The sequence below is a fragment of the Carex rostrata genome, chromosome 26, assembly GCF_964058835.1.
Source record: "Carex rostrata chromosome 26, lpCarRost1.2, whole genome shotgun sequence".
NCBI lineage: Eukaryota > Viridiplantae > Streptophyta > Magnoliopsida > Poales > Cyperaceae > Carex > Carex rostrata.
The window spans coordinates 4,870,301-4,889,253 of record NC_135943.1 but is presented as its reverse complement, the minus strand read 5'-3'; the positions used below and the strand labels follow the sequence as shown (position 1 = coordinate 4,889,253).

At 34.8% G+C, this 18,953-nt stretch overlaps 1 protein-coding gene and 1 pseudogene across 2 annotated transcripts; both read right to left on the bottom strand.

The window, feature by feature from the left end:
* Positions 1 to 10,431: 10,431 nt before the first annotated feature.
* LOC144544646 (UDP-N-acetylglucosamine transporter UGNT1-like) lies at positions 10,432 to 13,172 on the bottom strand (annotated as a pseudogene). Its single transcript, XR_013508284.1, has 9 exons — positions 12,846 to 13,172; positions 12,367 to 12,411; positions 11,774 to 11,871; positions 11,451 to 11,558; positions 11,252 to 11,305; positions 10,897 to 10,989; positions 10,752 to 10,817; positions 10,556 to 10,654; positions 10,432 to 10,467 (listed from the first exon to the last, which is right to left on the bottom strand). The product of XR_013508284.1 is annotated as a UDP-N-acetylglucosamine transporter UGNT1-like (transcript).
* A 328-nt stretch (positions 13,173 to 13,500) lies between these two features.
* On the bottom strand, positions 13,501 to 18,326 carry LOC144544645 (scarecrow-like protein 9). Its single transcript, XM_078293195.1, has 2 exons — positions 18,221 to 18,326; positions 13,501 to 16,112 (listed from the first exon to the last, which is right to left on the bottom strand). Exon 2 carries the CDS (start codon positions 16,068 to 16,070, stop codon positions 14,106 to 14,108), a length of 1,965 nt encoding a protein of 654 aa, XP_078149321.1. The 5' UTR covers positions 16,071 to 16,112; positions 18,221 to 18,326; the 3' UTR covers positions 13,501 to 14,105.
* Between the last annotated feature and the right edge of the window lie 627 nt (positions 18,327 to 18,953).

Here is an 18,953-nt window from a genome sequence, read left to right as displayed (position 1 = left end):
AGTTATTTTTTAAACAATCATATTATTTTACTTAGAAAATATTATCATATTATTGCACTTTTTATTTGTTTATTATTCTCTAAAAATAAATTAACATATAGCAATAACTCATACGGGATCGATTTTTGTTTTTGTTTTTTTTTTTATAAAAAAAAAGAGATTAAGGAGTATATATCATTTTCTTCAAATTAAGAATGTGCATACATCGCCATTGGATCAGGGGATTGATGTTGCGCCATTAGAAGAGACTCGTGAGTGAGCAAGAAGCCATGGAGATCAGAGAGGGAGATCGGATCAGATCGGGTAGTGACAGCAACAATAAAAGAATTGAAGTCGGATCCTAACCCGTTAAGGATGTAGCGGACAAGATCCGAATCGGAGACAGGTTCACCAACGGCGGACAGTTGATCAGCAATGCGGCGCATAGTCTCAAAGAATTCGTTGCAACTCTGGCCGCCTCTAGTGGTGGTTTGAAGTGTCCGACGCAGCTCCATCACCCGAGCGGCAGAGATAGCAGAATAGATGCGATGAAGGGCCGACCAGAGAGAAGAGGTAGTCTGACAGGTGACATGCTGAGATAGAATCTCGCCAGAGATAGTGGATCGGAGCCACCCTAGAAGAAGTCTGTCCTGCATGCGCCAAGGAGTGAAAGCCGGGTTGGGAACAAGTCGGCCACCACTCTCGATCAGCTGATCAGGAACAGGAGCTGAGGAATCAAGATGGTGTGTGAGACCGTAGCCATCAACAATTGGTTCGATTTGCGACCGCCATGTGAGGAAATTGGTACGATCTAACTTGGTAGAAACCGGAATCGTAATGTGAACAACCGGTGTAGAAGCAACAGTGGTAGGCAGAGGAGTCACGGTAGAGGAAGTAGGATCAGGCAATGCCATGATAGAAGAAAAAAAAAAATGGATCTAAGCTCTTGATACCATGATAGAATTCTATATACTGGTAAAGAAATGGATAGTATGAGAAAAGGAATTCTGTTATTTTTATTATTTCTTCATCAATCAAGTACATCTCCTATTTATAGGAGTGATTACAATCCCTGTTACAAGCTTCTAATCAATTCTAGAAAGTCTGTTTAGTTCGAACAGCTTTAACCACTAACTAACATAACAGCTTTAACTAACTAACATCTTAACTAATCAGTCAACTAACTGTTTTGACTAATAATGGGCTATGGTGCATTGCAATGCATAGGCCATGGTGTGCATTGGACCATAAATCACCGATTCAAAATTCAAATGACCGATCCAAACCGTTCATCTTGTTCTCCATATTAATATGTGCTTGGAGACCAAATTTTATATTTTTTGGAATTTTTTTACTATTTATTAAGCCACTTTGAAAATCGCTGATCCAACGGTGACTGTTTGGAACAGTAAAATCAGAAGCCACCGTAGGATCAGCGATTTTCAAAGTGGCTTAATAAATAGTAAAAAATTTCCAAAAAATATAAAATTTGGTCTCCAAGCACATATTAATATGGAGAACAAGATGAACGGTTTGGATCAGTCATTTGGACTTTGAATCGGTGATTTATGGTCCAATGCACACCATGGCCTATGCATTGCAATGCACCATAGCCCATCTCTCTCTCTCTCTCTCTCTCTCTATATATATATATAGAGTACGGCTAACGCGCTTCCTCTAGCATATGGGCCGAAATGCTTCCGGTGGAAATTTGAAATTTCAAAATCCAAAAAGTCGATCTGAACCGTTCATCTTCTTCTCCATATTAATATCTGCTTGGAGACCAAATTTTACATTTTTCTGAAATTTTTTACTATTTATTAAGCCACTTTGAAAATCGCTGATCCAATGGTTTTACTGTTTTGTTAAGCCACCGTTGGATCAGCGATTTTCAAAGTGGCTTAATAAATAGTAAAAAAATTCAGAAAAATGTAAAATTTGTTCTCCAAGCAGATATTAATATGGAGAAGGAGATGAACGGTTCAGATCGACTTTTTGAATTTTGAAATTTCAAATTTCCACCGGAAGCATTTCGGCCCATACGCTAGAGGAAGCGCGTTAGCCGTACTCTATATATATATATATATATATATATATATATATATATTTTTAAATTCTTGGTCTCAATATTAAGTGCACTTGAGCATACAGTGAAGTGGCTTCAAAAGGTGTTCCATCAGCATCATTTGATAATTATTTTTACTTTGCTAATTTAACTCTGATTGTCGAAAGCCTTTGCAAATTTTTTAAAAAAATAATAAAATTTACATTAAAATTTAATATTTTTTAATATTTTTAAGTACAAAATATACATCAATAATTTAAATTTAATGGGTTTGCTTGTATTTGTTTCTTTTAATTAAATTTACAAACTCTAGGTGGGATTCAAGCAATGCGCCTATTTTGCTTGATAGTAAGAAAAATAAATCAGAGGAGGGAAAATAAGAAATAAGGTACTTAATCATTGAACTTTAATTAATTTCTTTCATTCTACATTTTTATATTGGATTGGAAACATCATCTGTTAAATCTATTCGGGATTTAAAGAGAAAGAAAGAAGCTCTTTTGAATCATCATTTGTTTATCTGTTTGTCCTTGATTATGTATTAGTAAAAAACCTTTGGTTCTATGTCTTTGTTCAGCTATTTTCTTTGATGGGTCTATTGTTCCATTCATTATTTCTTCTATTTTTGTTTATTTTCTTGACTGTATCTATAGGAGGAAAAGCTGCAAAAGCTTCTATAACCTAAAAGCATTGAGCTATTTGGGTTTGAATCTCTGTCTACCTTATTATGGTCACATACTTTGTCTTTATATTAGTTATAATTTATCAAATTAAAAGTTTACCTTAACAAACACAGAAAATACAAAATATCTGATGTGGCATATTCAGTTCTCCGTTCTTCTGGGACTATAGGCCAAGTATATGCTACTTAATTTTCAAGCTGTATTTTGTTTTACTTTATGGAGTTAAGAACCATAGTCATAAGATTCGCGAATTAAATCAGAATTAAACTTGAATAATTTATTTTTTTGGTGATGTCGAATCAAATGCTGAATTATTTGGTTGACCGAATTAAACCCGAATAATTCGGAAATTTTACAATTTTTTTCCCGAATTTTATGAATTATTTGCGAATTTTTTCCAGAAATTTTATTTTTTCTTTCTTGTAGGACTGAGATCTATCGTCCGGATAATTTCGAATCATTCCCAAATTATATCCGAATTATTTCCGAATCACAAATTTTTGACATTGCCAAACCGAACCGGAATAATTTATTTGTCACTATGATTAAGAACCATTGCATTATATGTAATATATAAATTACAACATTGTAGATTAGAGACTATCCAGGAAAAGCATATCGAGCTGTGCAATTTTGATCTACAGGTGTAACACTGTGAACTTTTAAAATTCAGATTAATGAAAATAATATGTGGTTAAATCGAATAATATATATATATATACGTGGAGTTAGGCTGGGGTGCTATGGATAGCATAGAGGCCTCTATGCTACGGCTCAATATTCGAGTTTTCAAAATCCAAACGGTCGATCCGAACCGTTCATCTTATTCTCGATATTAATATCTGCTTGGAGACCAAATTTTACATTTTTCTGAATTTTTTTACTATTTATTAAGTATTTTACAAAATTGTTGATCCAACGGTGGCTGCACAAAACAGTAAAACCGTTGGATTAGCGATTTTCAAAGTGGCTTAATAAATAGTAAAAAAATTCAGAAAATTATAAAATTTGGTCTCCAAGCAGATATTAATATGGAGAATAAGATGAACGGTTCGGATCGACCATTTGGATTTTGAAAACTTGAATATTGAGCCGTAGCACGGGAGGCCACTATGCTATCCATAGCACCCCAGCCTAACTCTATATACGTGTATACAAAATTAGTGACGTGGATGGTGAACAATAATTATACAATTAATTGTGTTAAGGAAGAGGAGCAACAGGTGTTATATAAATCATTTAATCAATATCGAATAAGTGGAGGGTTTATTTTGCAAAAATACCACTTACAAGTGGGGCCCCTTGTCATTCTTTTCTTCCCCTCCTCCCTTTCCTTTCCTGCGCCCCCATCTCTTTCTCTTTTCTTTTCCTTTGTTTTCGCCAAGAGAGAGAGACAACGAGAGAGTGAGAGAGAGATCCCCCGGTGACCGTATTGCCCGAAAACGGAGATTTAGGAAGAGGAGCTCAAACCTCGCACATCCATCCGTTCCATTGGTAATTCTCCTTTCTATTTCTCGCTCATTTCTTGATTTCCGTGTTTTTAGGGTTTCGGTGAAAACCCGTAGAATCGTACCAAACTGATTATTCCGTGCCTTTGTTGTTTCTATAGTGTAAATTGACTGATTCCGTGTTCCAAAGTGCGACCAAATTTCCAATTTACGGATTTTCCCAAAAAAAATTGATTAGGGTTTAAATTGTAAAAGTGCCGGAATTTAATAAATTGACCTATGTATAGATCCTAACGAGCACGGCTAGCGGGATTGACGAGCTTACCGAGTCGCGAGATCGCGGACCCTCTACGTGCCTTACGTAACCAGGTGCGGGGGTTCACGGGATCTGTTTTGGGGTTTATTCGTAGAACTAAATAACGGTGCATATTATTATATTTATGTTGATTGCTTGATTTAAATAAACTGTGCATAGCATGTTGAATCTCTGATTGAAAGCATTTGTTGCCGCATTGCATTAATTGTGATATTAGTGTAATTAAATTGTATAACTGTTATGATTCTCATGTTGGTACGGTTTATCGATTGTTGATCTGTCGTTTTGAATAAGTGAGTGGAACCACAGTATGACTTGGATTGATTGTGTGAAGTGAACAGTGTATCATAGTGGAAAGTCTAGCTAGCTACTAGACTTTCATCCAGGACCCTTATGCGCATCTGGAGAATGGCCCTAGTGAACCCAGTACCGGTTGGGTAAGGAAAGTGCAGTGTAATTTTAGGTAGAACTGTGGTTCAGTGATTCAGTGAAAGTGTCAGTTATGTCTTTTTGAGAAAATTGATATTCTGTTGCATATTCGCGGAATATGCCCGCGTATATTTTAAGTGATGAATTGATGAAATTGTATGACTTGAAACCATAAATTAGAACTGTTAAGCCGGAGGTGATCGATAGTTGATATCTGTACCTCATAACCAGACGTATATATATTATATCTGTGAAACCAAATCTTTCTGGAAATTCGTTGATTGATGTTGATGAGATGTGAATTGAAATCCGTTTGAATCTATTCCCGGTACATGTGCATTTATTATTATTGGTGAATAAATAAATAGATACCCTTTTGCTAGTGTATTTAGTTCTGGTGATGGATTTCTCACAAATCCAGTAGCCCTTTAAATTCCGCACTGAGAAAACGGATGACAGGTTTTCTCACCCCCTCCCCTCGGAGAATTTTTCCCCTTTGAATTGATATGTGCAGGTAAACGCGAGTGAAGTGGGACTCGGGCTCGACACGTGAGTATAGGCCGGGCTAATAGGTTATGCCAAACCCTTTTTATGCCATTTTGAATGTGTAGTTGAACCCGTAGTCGGTTATTTTGATGTATAGGTTATTATCGAACCGTATTATGTTATAAAACCCTAACGGTATGTTTTAAATGGTTGTTATGATTTAAATGTTGAAATTGCATGTTAAACGTCATTAAAATTTCTAGTGAATGGGGAATAATTGTTTAGTTATACGGGGATTTGATCGGGTTTGAAAACAGGGTGAAATTTCACGAAAATGGGCAAAGGAATGAAAAACAGTACCCTTATTGCGGGCCGCAATAACCCTATTGCGGGCCGCAATGAGAGTAGACAGAGAAAAATTCGCAGATTAAAAAGCCAACCAGGTCATTGCGGGCCGCAATAAATTCATTGCGGGCCGCAATGAATGGAGGCAGAAGCGCTTTGCAGAGGCTGGGAATTTTGGAATTTGTTGCGGGTCGCAATAAATTCATTGCGGGCCGCAATGAATTGAGGCAGAGGCGATTTGCAGAGGCTGGAAATTTGGAAGTTGTTGCGGGCCGCAACAGTCCTATTGCGGGCCGCAATGGGGATTCTGAAAAATGCTGTTTTGGGTATAACTTAGCCAAATTAAATCGGATTTGAACCAAAATTGTTTTAAATCAAATCATATGATAATTTGACTAATCTGGTCCGTCGGTTAAAGGATTTGCTTCGTAACCTCAGACAACGCTCGCAGGGGGCTGCCGCCCCCCTGCCACCCCCCGCATACTAATAGAATCAGGCCCACCCACATAAAAATATAACGATATATATATAGATCTGCATGAACGAAACCGCATTTTAAAACAAAACTGCGCGACCCCCTGTTCCGGGGTGTGACAACAGGAAATTTCAATTTTGAAGAAGTAAATGTAAATTAGAGTACAACTAGAGTGTTCTTAAGTTCATCAAGTCCTTTGGTAAACTCAAGTCTAAAACCTGTCAAATCGGCTTCAAATGACGAATCCGAACCATTGAAACCCGCCTACCTTACGAGTGATGCATCTACATGTGAAAATTTTAAACATTCGAATAAATTTAGTTTAAAGTCAAGCAGTCAAAATTAGAAGGTTAATAAATTAATTTTAATGCATTCATTTTTTGAACGTATTTTAACCACTTGACTCTATACAATTTTTGTTTTTTTTTTTACATGTAGAAGCATCACTCGTAAATTAAGTAGGCGGGTTTCAACGATTTAGATTTTGAAAACGCAGATATAAAATATGAGGTATGATGAGGTATAGAAGTCATGACGCATTGGAACCCTTCTCTTAGATAATAAATGAATATGGACGAATTGAATACTGAACAAATATGAATATATATACAAATATAATTCGAATATTTAAACAAAGATGGTTCAATGAACCATTCAACATGTATAAACAAAGCTAAATGAACCAGGTTCATATCTCAAATAATGCGTTAAATTTATTAGAAATAATATTTTTAGTACAAACATCTATAAATAAATATAAATGCTATTATAAATAAGCTAATTTCTAATATATTCAATCATAATAGTGAACAACATTACTAACTTTAAAATAAGCTGTGAGTTAAATATATCTTGTTAATTAAATATACCTACATTAAAAAAATAAAAATAGATGATAAATACATTTTTTTTATTATAGTATTAATTTTGGATAGATACTGCTTCAGTACTAAATATATCTTTCAAATTTAGTGCCTGTAAAAATGGAGACGACGCCTTCCTAAAAAAGTCCTCCTTTGGACTGTTTCTTTCCCTCCGCAGCTTCCGCCTGATTTTTTTATTTATATTAAAAAAAAAATTAAATTTTAAAAAATAACCGAAGCTGAACGGGATATCGAAATCTACCCAAACCGGAAATTTTTTTTTCGGTAATTCAGTCCAAAACCGGAAATATTTTTTCTGGTTTCAACATTATAAAACATCACATCCAAAAAAAAAAGAAAAAAAAAAGAGAAACCGTAAAAAATTGTTCCGGTTTGAACATTTTTTTCTTTTTTGAGATTTTTTTTATTTAAATAGAAATATTGATAATTTATTTATTTTTTGTATTAAAATATTAGAAATATTTAATATGTTTATTTGAAAATAGATGAAATACTATATAATTTGATTTATTAGAAATACTGCTACAAATAATCTGGATCAACATTTTTCATGCCGGATTTTTTGCGGTTGTAAGAAAAATTAATATATTTCTTTGTGTTATTGAAAAAAAATAAAAATGTTTGGATTCTCAGTTATTGATCCCGGTTCAAAAGTCACTTCTAAGTAAATACATAAAATATTGTTATCTTTCTAGTACATTTAATTTTTAAAATGTGGTATCTATTTTAAAAAAAAACAAAAAATTTAAGTTATTTAATGATTGTTATTAAAAAGAATTCTCAAAATAGATACATCTTTTTATAAATTAAATGTACTAGAAGGATCCCAATATTTTTTGTATTACCTAGAAGTGACTTTTAAACCGGGATCAATAACTCAGAATTCAAGCATTTTTTTTTCCAATAACTCATAAAGAAATATATTAACTCATAAATAAATAATTTATAAATATTTCTATTTAAATAAAAAAATGTCGAAACTGGAAAATTATTTTACGGTTTCTCTCTTTTTTTTTAGCCGCTGTTTTGGAATGTTGAAACCGAAATTTTTTTTTTTTGATTTTGGACTGAATTACCAGAAATTTTTTTTCTGGTTTGGGTAGATTTCAAAATCCCGTTCAGCTTCGATTATTTTTTTGGATATAAATAAAAAAAATCGGGCTTCCGCTCTAAATCCCAAACCCATCGAATTCGTATCCTTTGAGATACCTCATATTTTGCGTGACTTTTCAGGAAATTTCAGATGTTTAAATACGTTCTACACAAATCTCAAAGCTCAAATAATACTGGCCCCTGCGGTATCCCCGAATGGGCATCGGACACGTTGGTCACGCAAAATATGAGATATCTTAGAGGATACGCACTCAAACCGACCTCTCTTTCCAAGTTCTCTCCCCGACTGGGTTATTAGTTAGGTTATTAGTTTGTCTTCTTCTCGTAGAAGACAATATATTATATAGATATTATATTATAATTACAATATATTACATTATTAGTTTGTCTTCTTCTCGTAGAAGGCAATATAATATTATGTAGTCGCACACATGCATTTGTGAGTGCTGAGAAAAGACCGAGTGACTTCGTTTCGTCTCGTAGGATGGGGTACAAGCCAGCCCGATAGCCACTGAGCTGAGTGATTACTTGATCTCTCAAGAAGTCTTCTAGGAATTTATTATATGTATAATTTTGGAACTATATATTCTTTTCGTTCATTTTACCATTTCCAGTGCGCAGTTCTGATCTCGAGTTCTGTGGCACGAAACAATTCGGGATTTTTCCCCACCTACATGAGGAGCTACATGCCTAGAAAGGGTTATCCCACCACGGTTCCAATCTCGAGTTCTGTGGTGGCATGTTTTTTATTATAAGGTTGCACAGTTCTGATCTCAAGTTTTGTGTTAGCTTATTTTACACTTCTGCATAATTCCGATTTCAAGTTCCGTGACATATTTAGTGCACAATTCCGATCTCGAGTTCTATGGCACTGGTTACTATTTCCCGTTAGTCTGACTAGGCGAATGGAGTTCTCTTCTGCTCATGAGCGATGAGATTGATTATATTCTTACGTCGTGCTTGTATGATTTTTCCTATTTTATATGTTTGGTTGAAGAATCGTTTAGGCGAGATGATACCCAAAATTTAGATATAACCATCTGCTAATGTACTAGTATCTTGTGGGGGCAATGCTCTATGTCACTAGGCAACGTGTATCATTGCATTCCCTGATCACAGTACTTGGATTATATCCGATTGGCACGACACGGAGTGATTTTCTATCCGTATTATTATTATATTTATTTCTACACACAGTACTCATGTCCTGGACTCCAATTTGGATGTAAATATAACACTCTCCTTATATTTTCCTTTTGGGTATATTTGTATGTTGGCATAATAGATTAATCGCATCATGCCATCTATAATAAATATTTTCTTTTCAATAGTTATTAAGATAGGATATTACAATAACTCATGTGCACATAAATTGCCGTTATACACTGTACGTAAAGTTATAATTAAAAGTGCTTTGACCAAGAGGATCCCTGGAGGAATATCCTGCGTCACATATTGGCGATTAGTCACTCACCCACAAGTTATTTCGTGGATTTTAGATACTGGCGTTTTGCAGCAGGAGATGGCAGGAGCTATCCCCAATGACCACCTCGTTTGACTTTATGCTTTTAGAGCTTTTGAGTAGGTTTACGAGTTTCTATGTTCGTGTTTTATACATGGGACTCGATTGATCATGTATTCCCTTCTTTAGACTATGTCCTATTTTGTTGTGGAATGTATGGATACTATATGTATATGTTTATTTATGGATGTATGCACTACAGCAGATCCGACTTTCTGCGACCGGTTTTTCGGTCGCAGAAAGTCCAGGCACTGGTTGCTGATAGTCCACCCGGTCACAGAAAGCCGATTCTGGTCGCTGATACTCAGGTCGCTGAAAGCATTGTCGCAGATACTCAATCGATGACGTCACCGGTCGCTAAAAGACGTCACCCGGTCGCTGATATTTTTTCTACGACCATTTTTTTTGGTCGCTATTGTTTTTTTGCTGACGTCATGAAAGACTTTCTGCGACCAAAAAACGGTCACTGATAGTTAAATCCAGTCACTGATACTATTATGTCAGTTTTTTGTTTTTGTTATTTGCTTTTTCTGTCAGTTTTTTTGGATTTTTTTCATTTTACTTTTCTCAAAACATACACAATAGATCGATTCAATTGTAACAACAGTAGCTAAGCATAAAAAAAAAAGAGGTACAAAGAACTATGATTTAATTCATAACTTGAATCGAAACAAAGTTCTTAACCATATAGTCATAGAGATTTAATTTACACCGGCCGATCCCTACATTTGGAAGAGTTTAGATTTACATAATCAAATAACCAATCTACCAAAGGACAATGCATAGGAGAAATGAAGAGAAATTAAGCACCGGGTAAAGAATGAAAATGAAGCAGCCGACTGTTACAACCACAGAAAGTACATAATCCCTTCCATTATATTTCTTTTGCATTATAACTGTGCTCCATAGCTGAAAAAATAAGGAATATGACAAGAGCATTTAGAGTATTTCACTGTATCTAAGTGTTTTCATTTTTTTTTTTTTTTTGTATCTAAAGAAAAGTTACCATAACAGGAATCATTTTTGCGCATTTAGCAAGTGTCTGAACAGGGAAGCTGACATATTTCAGAGCCTGAAAGAATACTTAAATGTTACTATATTTATCCTTTTAGCTTGAACAGATTTAAATCTCACAGGATAAAAAAATTGACCTCATACTGGCAAGTAGTAGTCAATACATTAATCAGTGATATGCCGCAATATGAATAAAGTGGAGCAATTGGATCAAAGGATTTATCACTTGCCTGGATAACAAATATAAGGTAAAATATAAATCAAAACTTATTTTCAAACTAGTTTTCAAATTTTTTTCAAAATAGTTTGCTTCCATCAACATAAGCAAGCCTCAAACATCAAACCAGAAAAATTGATTAAATGAATCTATGACATTAACTACAGTAAAAATAATTTATGACTCAAACTGATGCATACAGTACTACTCCCAATCATCAATCATTTAAGTATCAAGTATTTAGAAACAAAATATAACAAAAGAAAGCAACTTACATCTTTGTATGTCTTGACCTGTGTATCCAGCTTTACCCTCCAATTCTGTAAATCCTGAAAAAAAAAAAAAAATTCATAGATGTTTCTCATTTAGCAGGAAACAGGTACCAAGCATATAAGGTAATTTCTAGATTAGCACCTTCCCTTTCTAATTAACAGCATACAAATTGAATAAGGCACATAAATATGCAAAATCTACCTTGAGATTACCACACATTGTCTGAGTCAGTGCAGAGTTGAGAGTTGTATTCAGAAATATGAAATAATTCAAGAAAAATGCAAGAATGCATGAGAAAAGCATCACTACCTGTAAATTTAAAAAAAGGGAAGAATTATAGCCAATTTCAGTAATGATATTTTACAACTTTTCCTTTTTAAAATACAAACATTTATATCCATTTATCTTAAGATATCCAATTTTGAGATTCAGTACCTAAGCAGTACTGGCACAACACAGAGCTTTATTTATTCTAATTGCATTGACTACTTTTATATCTCTATTTTAGTAAATAAAAAAATTACCATAAATCCAGGGGAATAGAGGTCAGGGAAATTCATGGTAAGTTGCATATCACCCCATATAAATGTCCAAAGTAGCAAAATTGGCCCACATACCAACCCTGAAAAATCAACAACATTAGATAAGAGTTTATATGCTATAATATTTAAGGAGTGAGTCTATGGTACTATGCATATTATGGGTTGTTACCGTGCTATGGCTCTATATTTGAGTTTTCAAATCCTAACGGTCGATCCGAACCGTTCATCTTGTTCTCCATATTAATATGTGTTTGCAGACCAAATTTTATATTTTTTGAAAAATTTTTACTATTTTTTTAGATATTTAGAAAATCACTTGATCTGAAAATTCTGTACCATCCAAAAACAGTGATTTTCAATAAATCTAAAAAAATAGTAAAAAAGATCAAAAAATGTAAAATTTGGTCTCCAAACACATTAATATGGAGAACAAGATGAATGGTTCGGATCGACCGTTAGGATTTGAAAACTCGAATATAGAGCCGTAGCACGGTAACAAATCGTAATATGCATAGTACCATAGACTCACTCATATTTAAGGCAACATATTTTGTTGACATAAAATAAAATTGTACCATTGCACCACATGAGACCAAAGCTATTCAAGCCGCTTGACTTCCCTGTAAGTTAAAGCACATAAGCCACATGCAAAAATTTATTTTATCTTTTGTTTCTCCACTTTATTGCAGCTAAGGATCAATTCATAACAACAGACAGAATCAGGTCAAGCGAAGGTTGTTAAAGCATTGATGGGTAACTAAGACTGGTGGAGTTGAATTAAAGCTTAGTTGTACAACTCAGCAATAACAAGGCCAATTGGATAACTAACCATCAAATTTTAGTTTAAGTCAAATACATTACTTAAATTATTCATTTGAACTCACCCAATGTATTCACACAAATTTATAGTACATCATGCGCTAATTGAAATTTTTTCTAGTAAAAGTTAACCATAAATTTGATTACAACAGTGATTACGATTAAATTTGGGAATTATCAGCTAGTACCAATGACATACCAGTCCACAGATCACATAGAATAAAAAAAAGCATACCAATTCTGTTTATGGTGGCGAGATAAAGTGCAGTTGTGATATTGGCGAGGAAAACGACACTAGCTATAGCCACGCACATCAAATGAAAGATCACGGGCGCCAGCAACAAATGCTCCAAAAACAATCAATGCCACACTAAGAACGCTCAAATTGGTCATCTTCCCAGTTTATCCTCTATAAGACTAATAATTATGTACTGGAACGGAAGAGAAGAGAGGAGGAATCGGAGAGGAGAGGAAAGGAGAGGTGGAGTGGAGAAGAAGGCGAGAAGAAGGGAAAGGCGGAGTGGAGAGTAGACTGGTGTGTAGGGTTTGGGAGAGGCGGAGTGGAGAGGTGGAGCGGAGGCGGAAAGATAGGGTTTGGGGCTTGCGCAGGGACGAGGGTTTGGGTTCGCGCGGAGACAGAAAGAAGGGTCTGGCGCCTTATTTTTTTAATTCTAAAATTTCAGCGATTAAAAAAAAAAAAAAAAACCTTTCTGCGACCGGTCATTTCGCCAGTCGCTGATCCTGTCGCAGAAATTCTTGATCGCCAGAAAAGTCAGTTATTTATTTATTTTAAAAAAAAAAATAGATATTCTGTGACCGGCGTCAGCACCGGTCGCAGAAAATCTGTTCTGCTGTAGTGATGACTGATGCACTTTTGATATTATTCACACTTCTGCTTTTGTTATTCTATTATGTTTATTTAGCCTTGCGTGTTTTATGATTAATAAACACGAGGTGAGGACTAATCACACCTTAATCCGGAATTTTCGGTTTGGGGTGTGACAATTTTAGTATAAATATCCATGTAAATCTTAAAATCAACGTCTTGAATGAAATGATTTGTCTTTCTCTTCTTTCTAGTGTCACTCTTCCCTTCTTTCTACTGTCACTCTTCCTTTCTCTCTACAATCTTCTATCCATTTTATATTAAAATACCAAAATTTCACAATTCACTAAAGATTCTCCAATTGCCCTCAAACTGAGATGGCCAACTCATTTAGGTCATGACATGCACTCAACGTCGGTTTGGTTTGGGTGTTCCTCAAGGGCATTGGTACATTAGCATTTCTTTTCAAAGATCAATTGCCTTAAGGAATGTTAAAATCCCAGTCTACAAATAATAAGGGAAAAGTGACAAGCAGAATTATAAGATGATAAATTGTAGAGTGGTTAAATTCATGGTCTCGATTTTGGTACATAAATGAGTGCTTTGTAAGAGAAGTACATGTATTAAGAATTTCTAAGTTTATAGTAAACTAGTAGTTGACCTCGAAGTTTATTCTACTTTAGGTTTCCACAATGAAATAGCATACAATATGTTACCCTTCCAACCCACAAGTAACCAATTGCAATCTTCTTCAATGAAAAATGCCTCACTATAATCATTTCTAACGATTTCACGACATTCTTTCACTACACGTGGATCTACGGGAAGCTGTTCAAAGCCGGTCTGCAAAGTTATTATGTGCCATTGCTTGTAGGACTCCAGTGTTACGACCAAATCTGATCCTTCACATGCTATCAGATTAATTATAGGAGGACCAAACATTTCTTCTTCCATAAGTTGCCTTTGGTTGTTGTCTCGTGGGAACAACATGTCAAACATGTCGAAGAACCTAGAGAACTGCAACAAAGCATGTCTAAACCGTGTGATGAAGAAGGGACTGAAGGATAAGTTCAATATTCCTTGAACGAAAACCTTCGGTTTGGTCTCTTGAATCAGATTGAGGAATTTATTCCTAGGATTATTCTTGTTTGATAGAGGTTCATCCCTTAGTCTAGATAAGCTATAGATACTATTAATTACAAGCACTTCATCATCATTGATACCAAGATCATCAATACATATGGACTCCCACTGTGAGGCGATCCCTTGATACGCAAAAGGAACTCCAAAACTTCTAGCGTAATCTTCCAACCTCCTTCCTGTCTCATTGATTCTTTCAGCAGGGTGAAATCCTGGCTGAGGCAAATCTATCCCAGTAATTCGCAGTTTTGGGGGCCCACCATTTCTTTTTGCAAGTGATTGAATTAGAGATGGCCATTGGAATCCAAAAGTAATGCCAAAATCAACTACATGGACTTTTGATGCATTGCCTGTGGCACTGAGAATGCTCTCATTAGCAAAATGATATGAAACTCTCATAACGGGGGATGCCCTTAAGCAATTATAATAGGCCTTCAGATAGTCGTCGGTACGTACCTGCCTTGTGAAATATTGACGATAGGCTGCATTTCCTGTACCAGCCAAGCGTGCATCTAGTCCATCAACAAGAATGCATGCAAGCCTTTGGATCCCATCTCCAATAGGAGATGCTTCCTTCCTTATTTGTTTTATAAGTTCACTTGCTATTTTGTTATCATTCTTAGATATCGCGTCTGCGCAGGATATGAGGTGTTTTTTGAGATTGACATGGCCGTGTCGGTTTTGATACTCTCTATATGAGTTTGCTTCGAGCTTCTTGATTTCTCTTAGGCTAGATATTTTTTCTCTTGGACAGTTTTCCCCTTGGTATAGTAGTACTTCATCAAACACCTTATCTCTAATTGTTTCCCCAATAGAGACCATGGTTATTTTGCAATTTCGCCCCTCCAAAAGGTACAAATCTGCATCATTTGTATTCTTTTTACCCTTATATTTATTTAGCAAATCACTTCCTTGCTCTTCCCCTGATCTAATCACTAGTGAGTTGCTATCACGTTTCTTTGTTGGATTAAGAAAACTATTGCTCACTTGCAAATTAATAGACAATCTATTGTGATTTGGAAGGAACTTCAATCCTTCTTCTAAACCTCTCTGAAATTCAATAGCTGACAAGTTTTCTATATGGGGGTGTTCTTTCAAACTCTCACTAAAAGTTGGGCCCAATTGATCTTTTAAAACATAGGTTGCAAAATCAGGATTAACCTTTGATTGTTTTGATACCAATTGATTTTCTTGTGGAGGTGGATACTTTTCCCCAAGGATATCATAAAAGGGTTTCTCCATGTCCCTGAGAGTTTCATCTTGATAACCATTAATTTTTTCATCTTTATCTTCCTCCAATAAATACCGGCTTATGTAGTCTAGTGTTGGATCTAAAAGTATACCAGACTTCTCATGTTGGTTCAAAGAAAGGTTGTGGTGTGGTTCTATTTCGTGGATAATTTGTGAAGAGTTTGTGTGATTACAATTATCAATGGAACCGTGCTTTTCGTTTGATTTCAAAGACCATGAGTTGTTATCTTTCGACGAAGCCATGCTGCTTGCAACTTCCAAAATTTGATTGACAGAATATTTGATCTAGAAATTTTATAAATGAAACCAATTAGTGAAGTGAAACTATTGAATAACATTGTTATGTGATTTTTTTTTTCTTTTCAATTTCACCATTAACAATTGGCTATTTATGATTAGTTTAGTAATAAAGTATAAGAAGCATTACAAAGAACATAAATAATCTAACTAATCAACAAAATATTTATATGAAAAAACATATATGCCAGTTCTTATTAAGCTACTTATTTACTAACAATGCGTTAATAAGCACTGGAACTTAGCAAATAAATAAGGGAATTAATAGGGGCAAAATCTGTATAAAGAAATTAATTTTTTTCTCAGTTCTTAATATTGTGATTGAAGCACTTAAAATAGCTCTTCCCTTTAATGAAGTACTAAGGTAACTATATAGAGCGAGGAGGTCCGATGAGCATCATACCTACTTTTGGTTTATATGGACTACAAGTCCGCCCGATCTACTTTACGATCCATGCACAAATATTGAAGTGATCATGCACAAATATTAAAGCGAAGTGCACAGATCATAAAGTAGAGACGGACTTGGAGCTTATCGACCCAAAGTAGGTCCGATGCCAATCAGAACTCCTCTGTCAGGTAACTAAACTAACCAACAGCTATCAACTGTTCTTTAATTGAACTAGCTATGTTATTGGAAACAAAAACGTTAAAAAAGAAGAAGAAAATTCATCAGTTCTAACTAGAGGTGCTATCGGGTCGGGTCGGGTCCGGGTACTATTATATTTGGACCCGGACCCAAAAAGTGTTCGGGTCCAAATTTCGATCCATATACTTATTTGTTTCAAATCGGGCCGGGTCCGGATCCGGATACCTATCTACCCGTAGATATTTCGGGTCCAGTCTTTCGGTTCCGGGTAGATAGATACCCGTAACTTGTTTGTGGATTATCGGGTCCGGTTCGGATACGGGGCGGTTCCGGATCTAGAGCAGGTATAGGTCACAACTCCAAAGTATTCGAGAAATTATTTACATTTAAATATAATTATAATTTCTTAAACATCTCATATAATAAATCATTACAATATAAATTAAAAACTACTGCAAAATAAAAATTATACTATTAATCATGTTTATAAATAATAAAATATATCATGCTACATAGCAAAATAAAAATAATAACTCTAAATTATTAGTTGGTTGTTGGTTGTTGGTTGTTTGGAGTACTCATGGTGTAACAAAAAATATTGAATTTAATTTTTTGTTAATAGCTTTTGAATTCAGGAGGATAGAGGAGAGATAATTTTTAGAAAGTAAAATATTAGAGATGATGATTTCCTTTTCTATAATTAAAAAAAATCTATGAAATGAATGTAATAGAAGAAAAAAGGTATAAAATAAGTTGGTTATGGAAGAATAAATTTGACAATCATGTGTCACATGTGTATAATATAGAACAAAAATTAAAAGGCGTAATTAAAGGGCTAGTTAAGGATGTAATTAAAGGATAGTGTAAAACAGTAGTATAAATTTGGTTAAGTTTTATCAAATTATAGCTCAGCTGAAATATATTATCTAACACAAAAACTTGATGCAGAGTTATTAATATATATTTTATCGGGTATTTATACGGGTATCGGGTCGGTTCCGGTTATGGGTCGGATAATTAAATGATACCCATATTCTACCCATTACAGTATTGGTTCCGGTTCGGATCTGGGTCGGATATTAAATTATTAATTTTGTACCCATACCCATAATTTAATCGGTTATATTTTTTAAACCATACCCTATCCAAATTAATCGGATCCGGGTCGGTTCCGGGTCGGATCCGGTTCGGTTCCGGATCGGATCCGGGTAATCGGGTAAAAGTAGCACCTCTAGTTCTAACAAGAAATATGCCATCCTTATAGAGTCCCATATTAACTTTCAGAACAAAAATGGAAGTTTTATAAATAAAACAAGAAAAACAAAAACTTCTTTTTCTAAAATCTGGAAAAAAAAAAGAAAGAAAAAATAGGTGCCAAACACCCTATATTATTAGTTTTCCTTTTCGCTCTAATTTGAATGATTTCAATGAAATCAGTGGAATTTTGAGGTCACTTTTGTCAGAAAAAAAATGTAAAATGGCTTGGAGAGTGAAATTTCCAGCGTACCTCAAAAGAGCATCACGAGTTAGCTAGAGCGTATTGGCTTTCGAGGAGAAGCTCTTTAGATATTATATCGATAAGTTCTGGGTTTTTATAGGGAGAGAGATCATCACAGTTATCAACCAGTTTTATAGGTTATGTCACTTTCCAGACCGTCAACATAGTGAAATTTTTGTCTGGTATTGGTGAAATTTCAACTGACATCATTGAAATTAGTATAATAGAGTTTTCAACAGTCTCTTTTGACTTCATGTAATAAAGTTCTTCCAAGTTCCAACTGATGATAAGATGCTTTCATCTGTGATATGGTCACTAGAGGGTGTTCTCTTTTCTTTAGACTTTTTTGACATAGTAGATCTTGCTAGTGTGATATCTTCTTTAATTTCAACTTAAAATTCTTTCTGTTCTGAACTTGATTCTGTGCTCTTTTGCTTCACTTGTGTACATCTTTTTTTTTTCTTCAGGATTGTGTCTGTTAAGTCGTGCTTTGGAGCAGAGCAGGACAGTGTTGGTACCAGAGACATGGACTATATTTAAAGAGATTTTGTACTGTTTTGGGGAGGTTAGTAGCAAGCTGTGTAAAGTGTGTCAATGAAAATTGGATTTGGATTTGGTTAATTTTTAAGAGTAGGGGTTTATAATGTTTTGATGGCGAGAATTTAATCGGCATAATAAATTCTGGTAATTGAGATGTGATAAACATGAACTCTGAGGTGTTGGAGGTAAAAAAAAGGGTAAT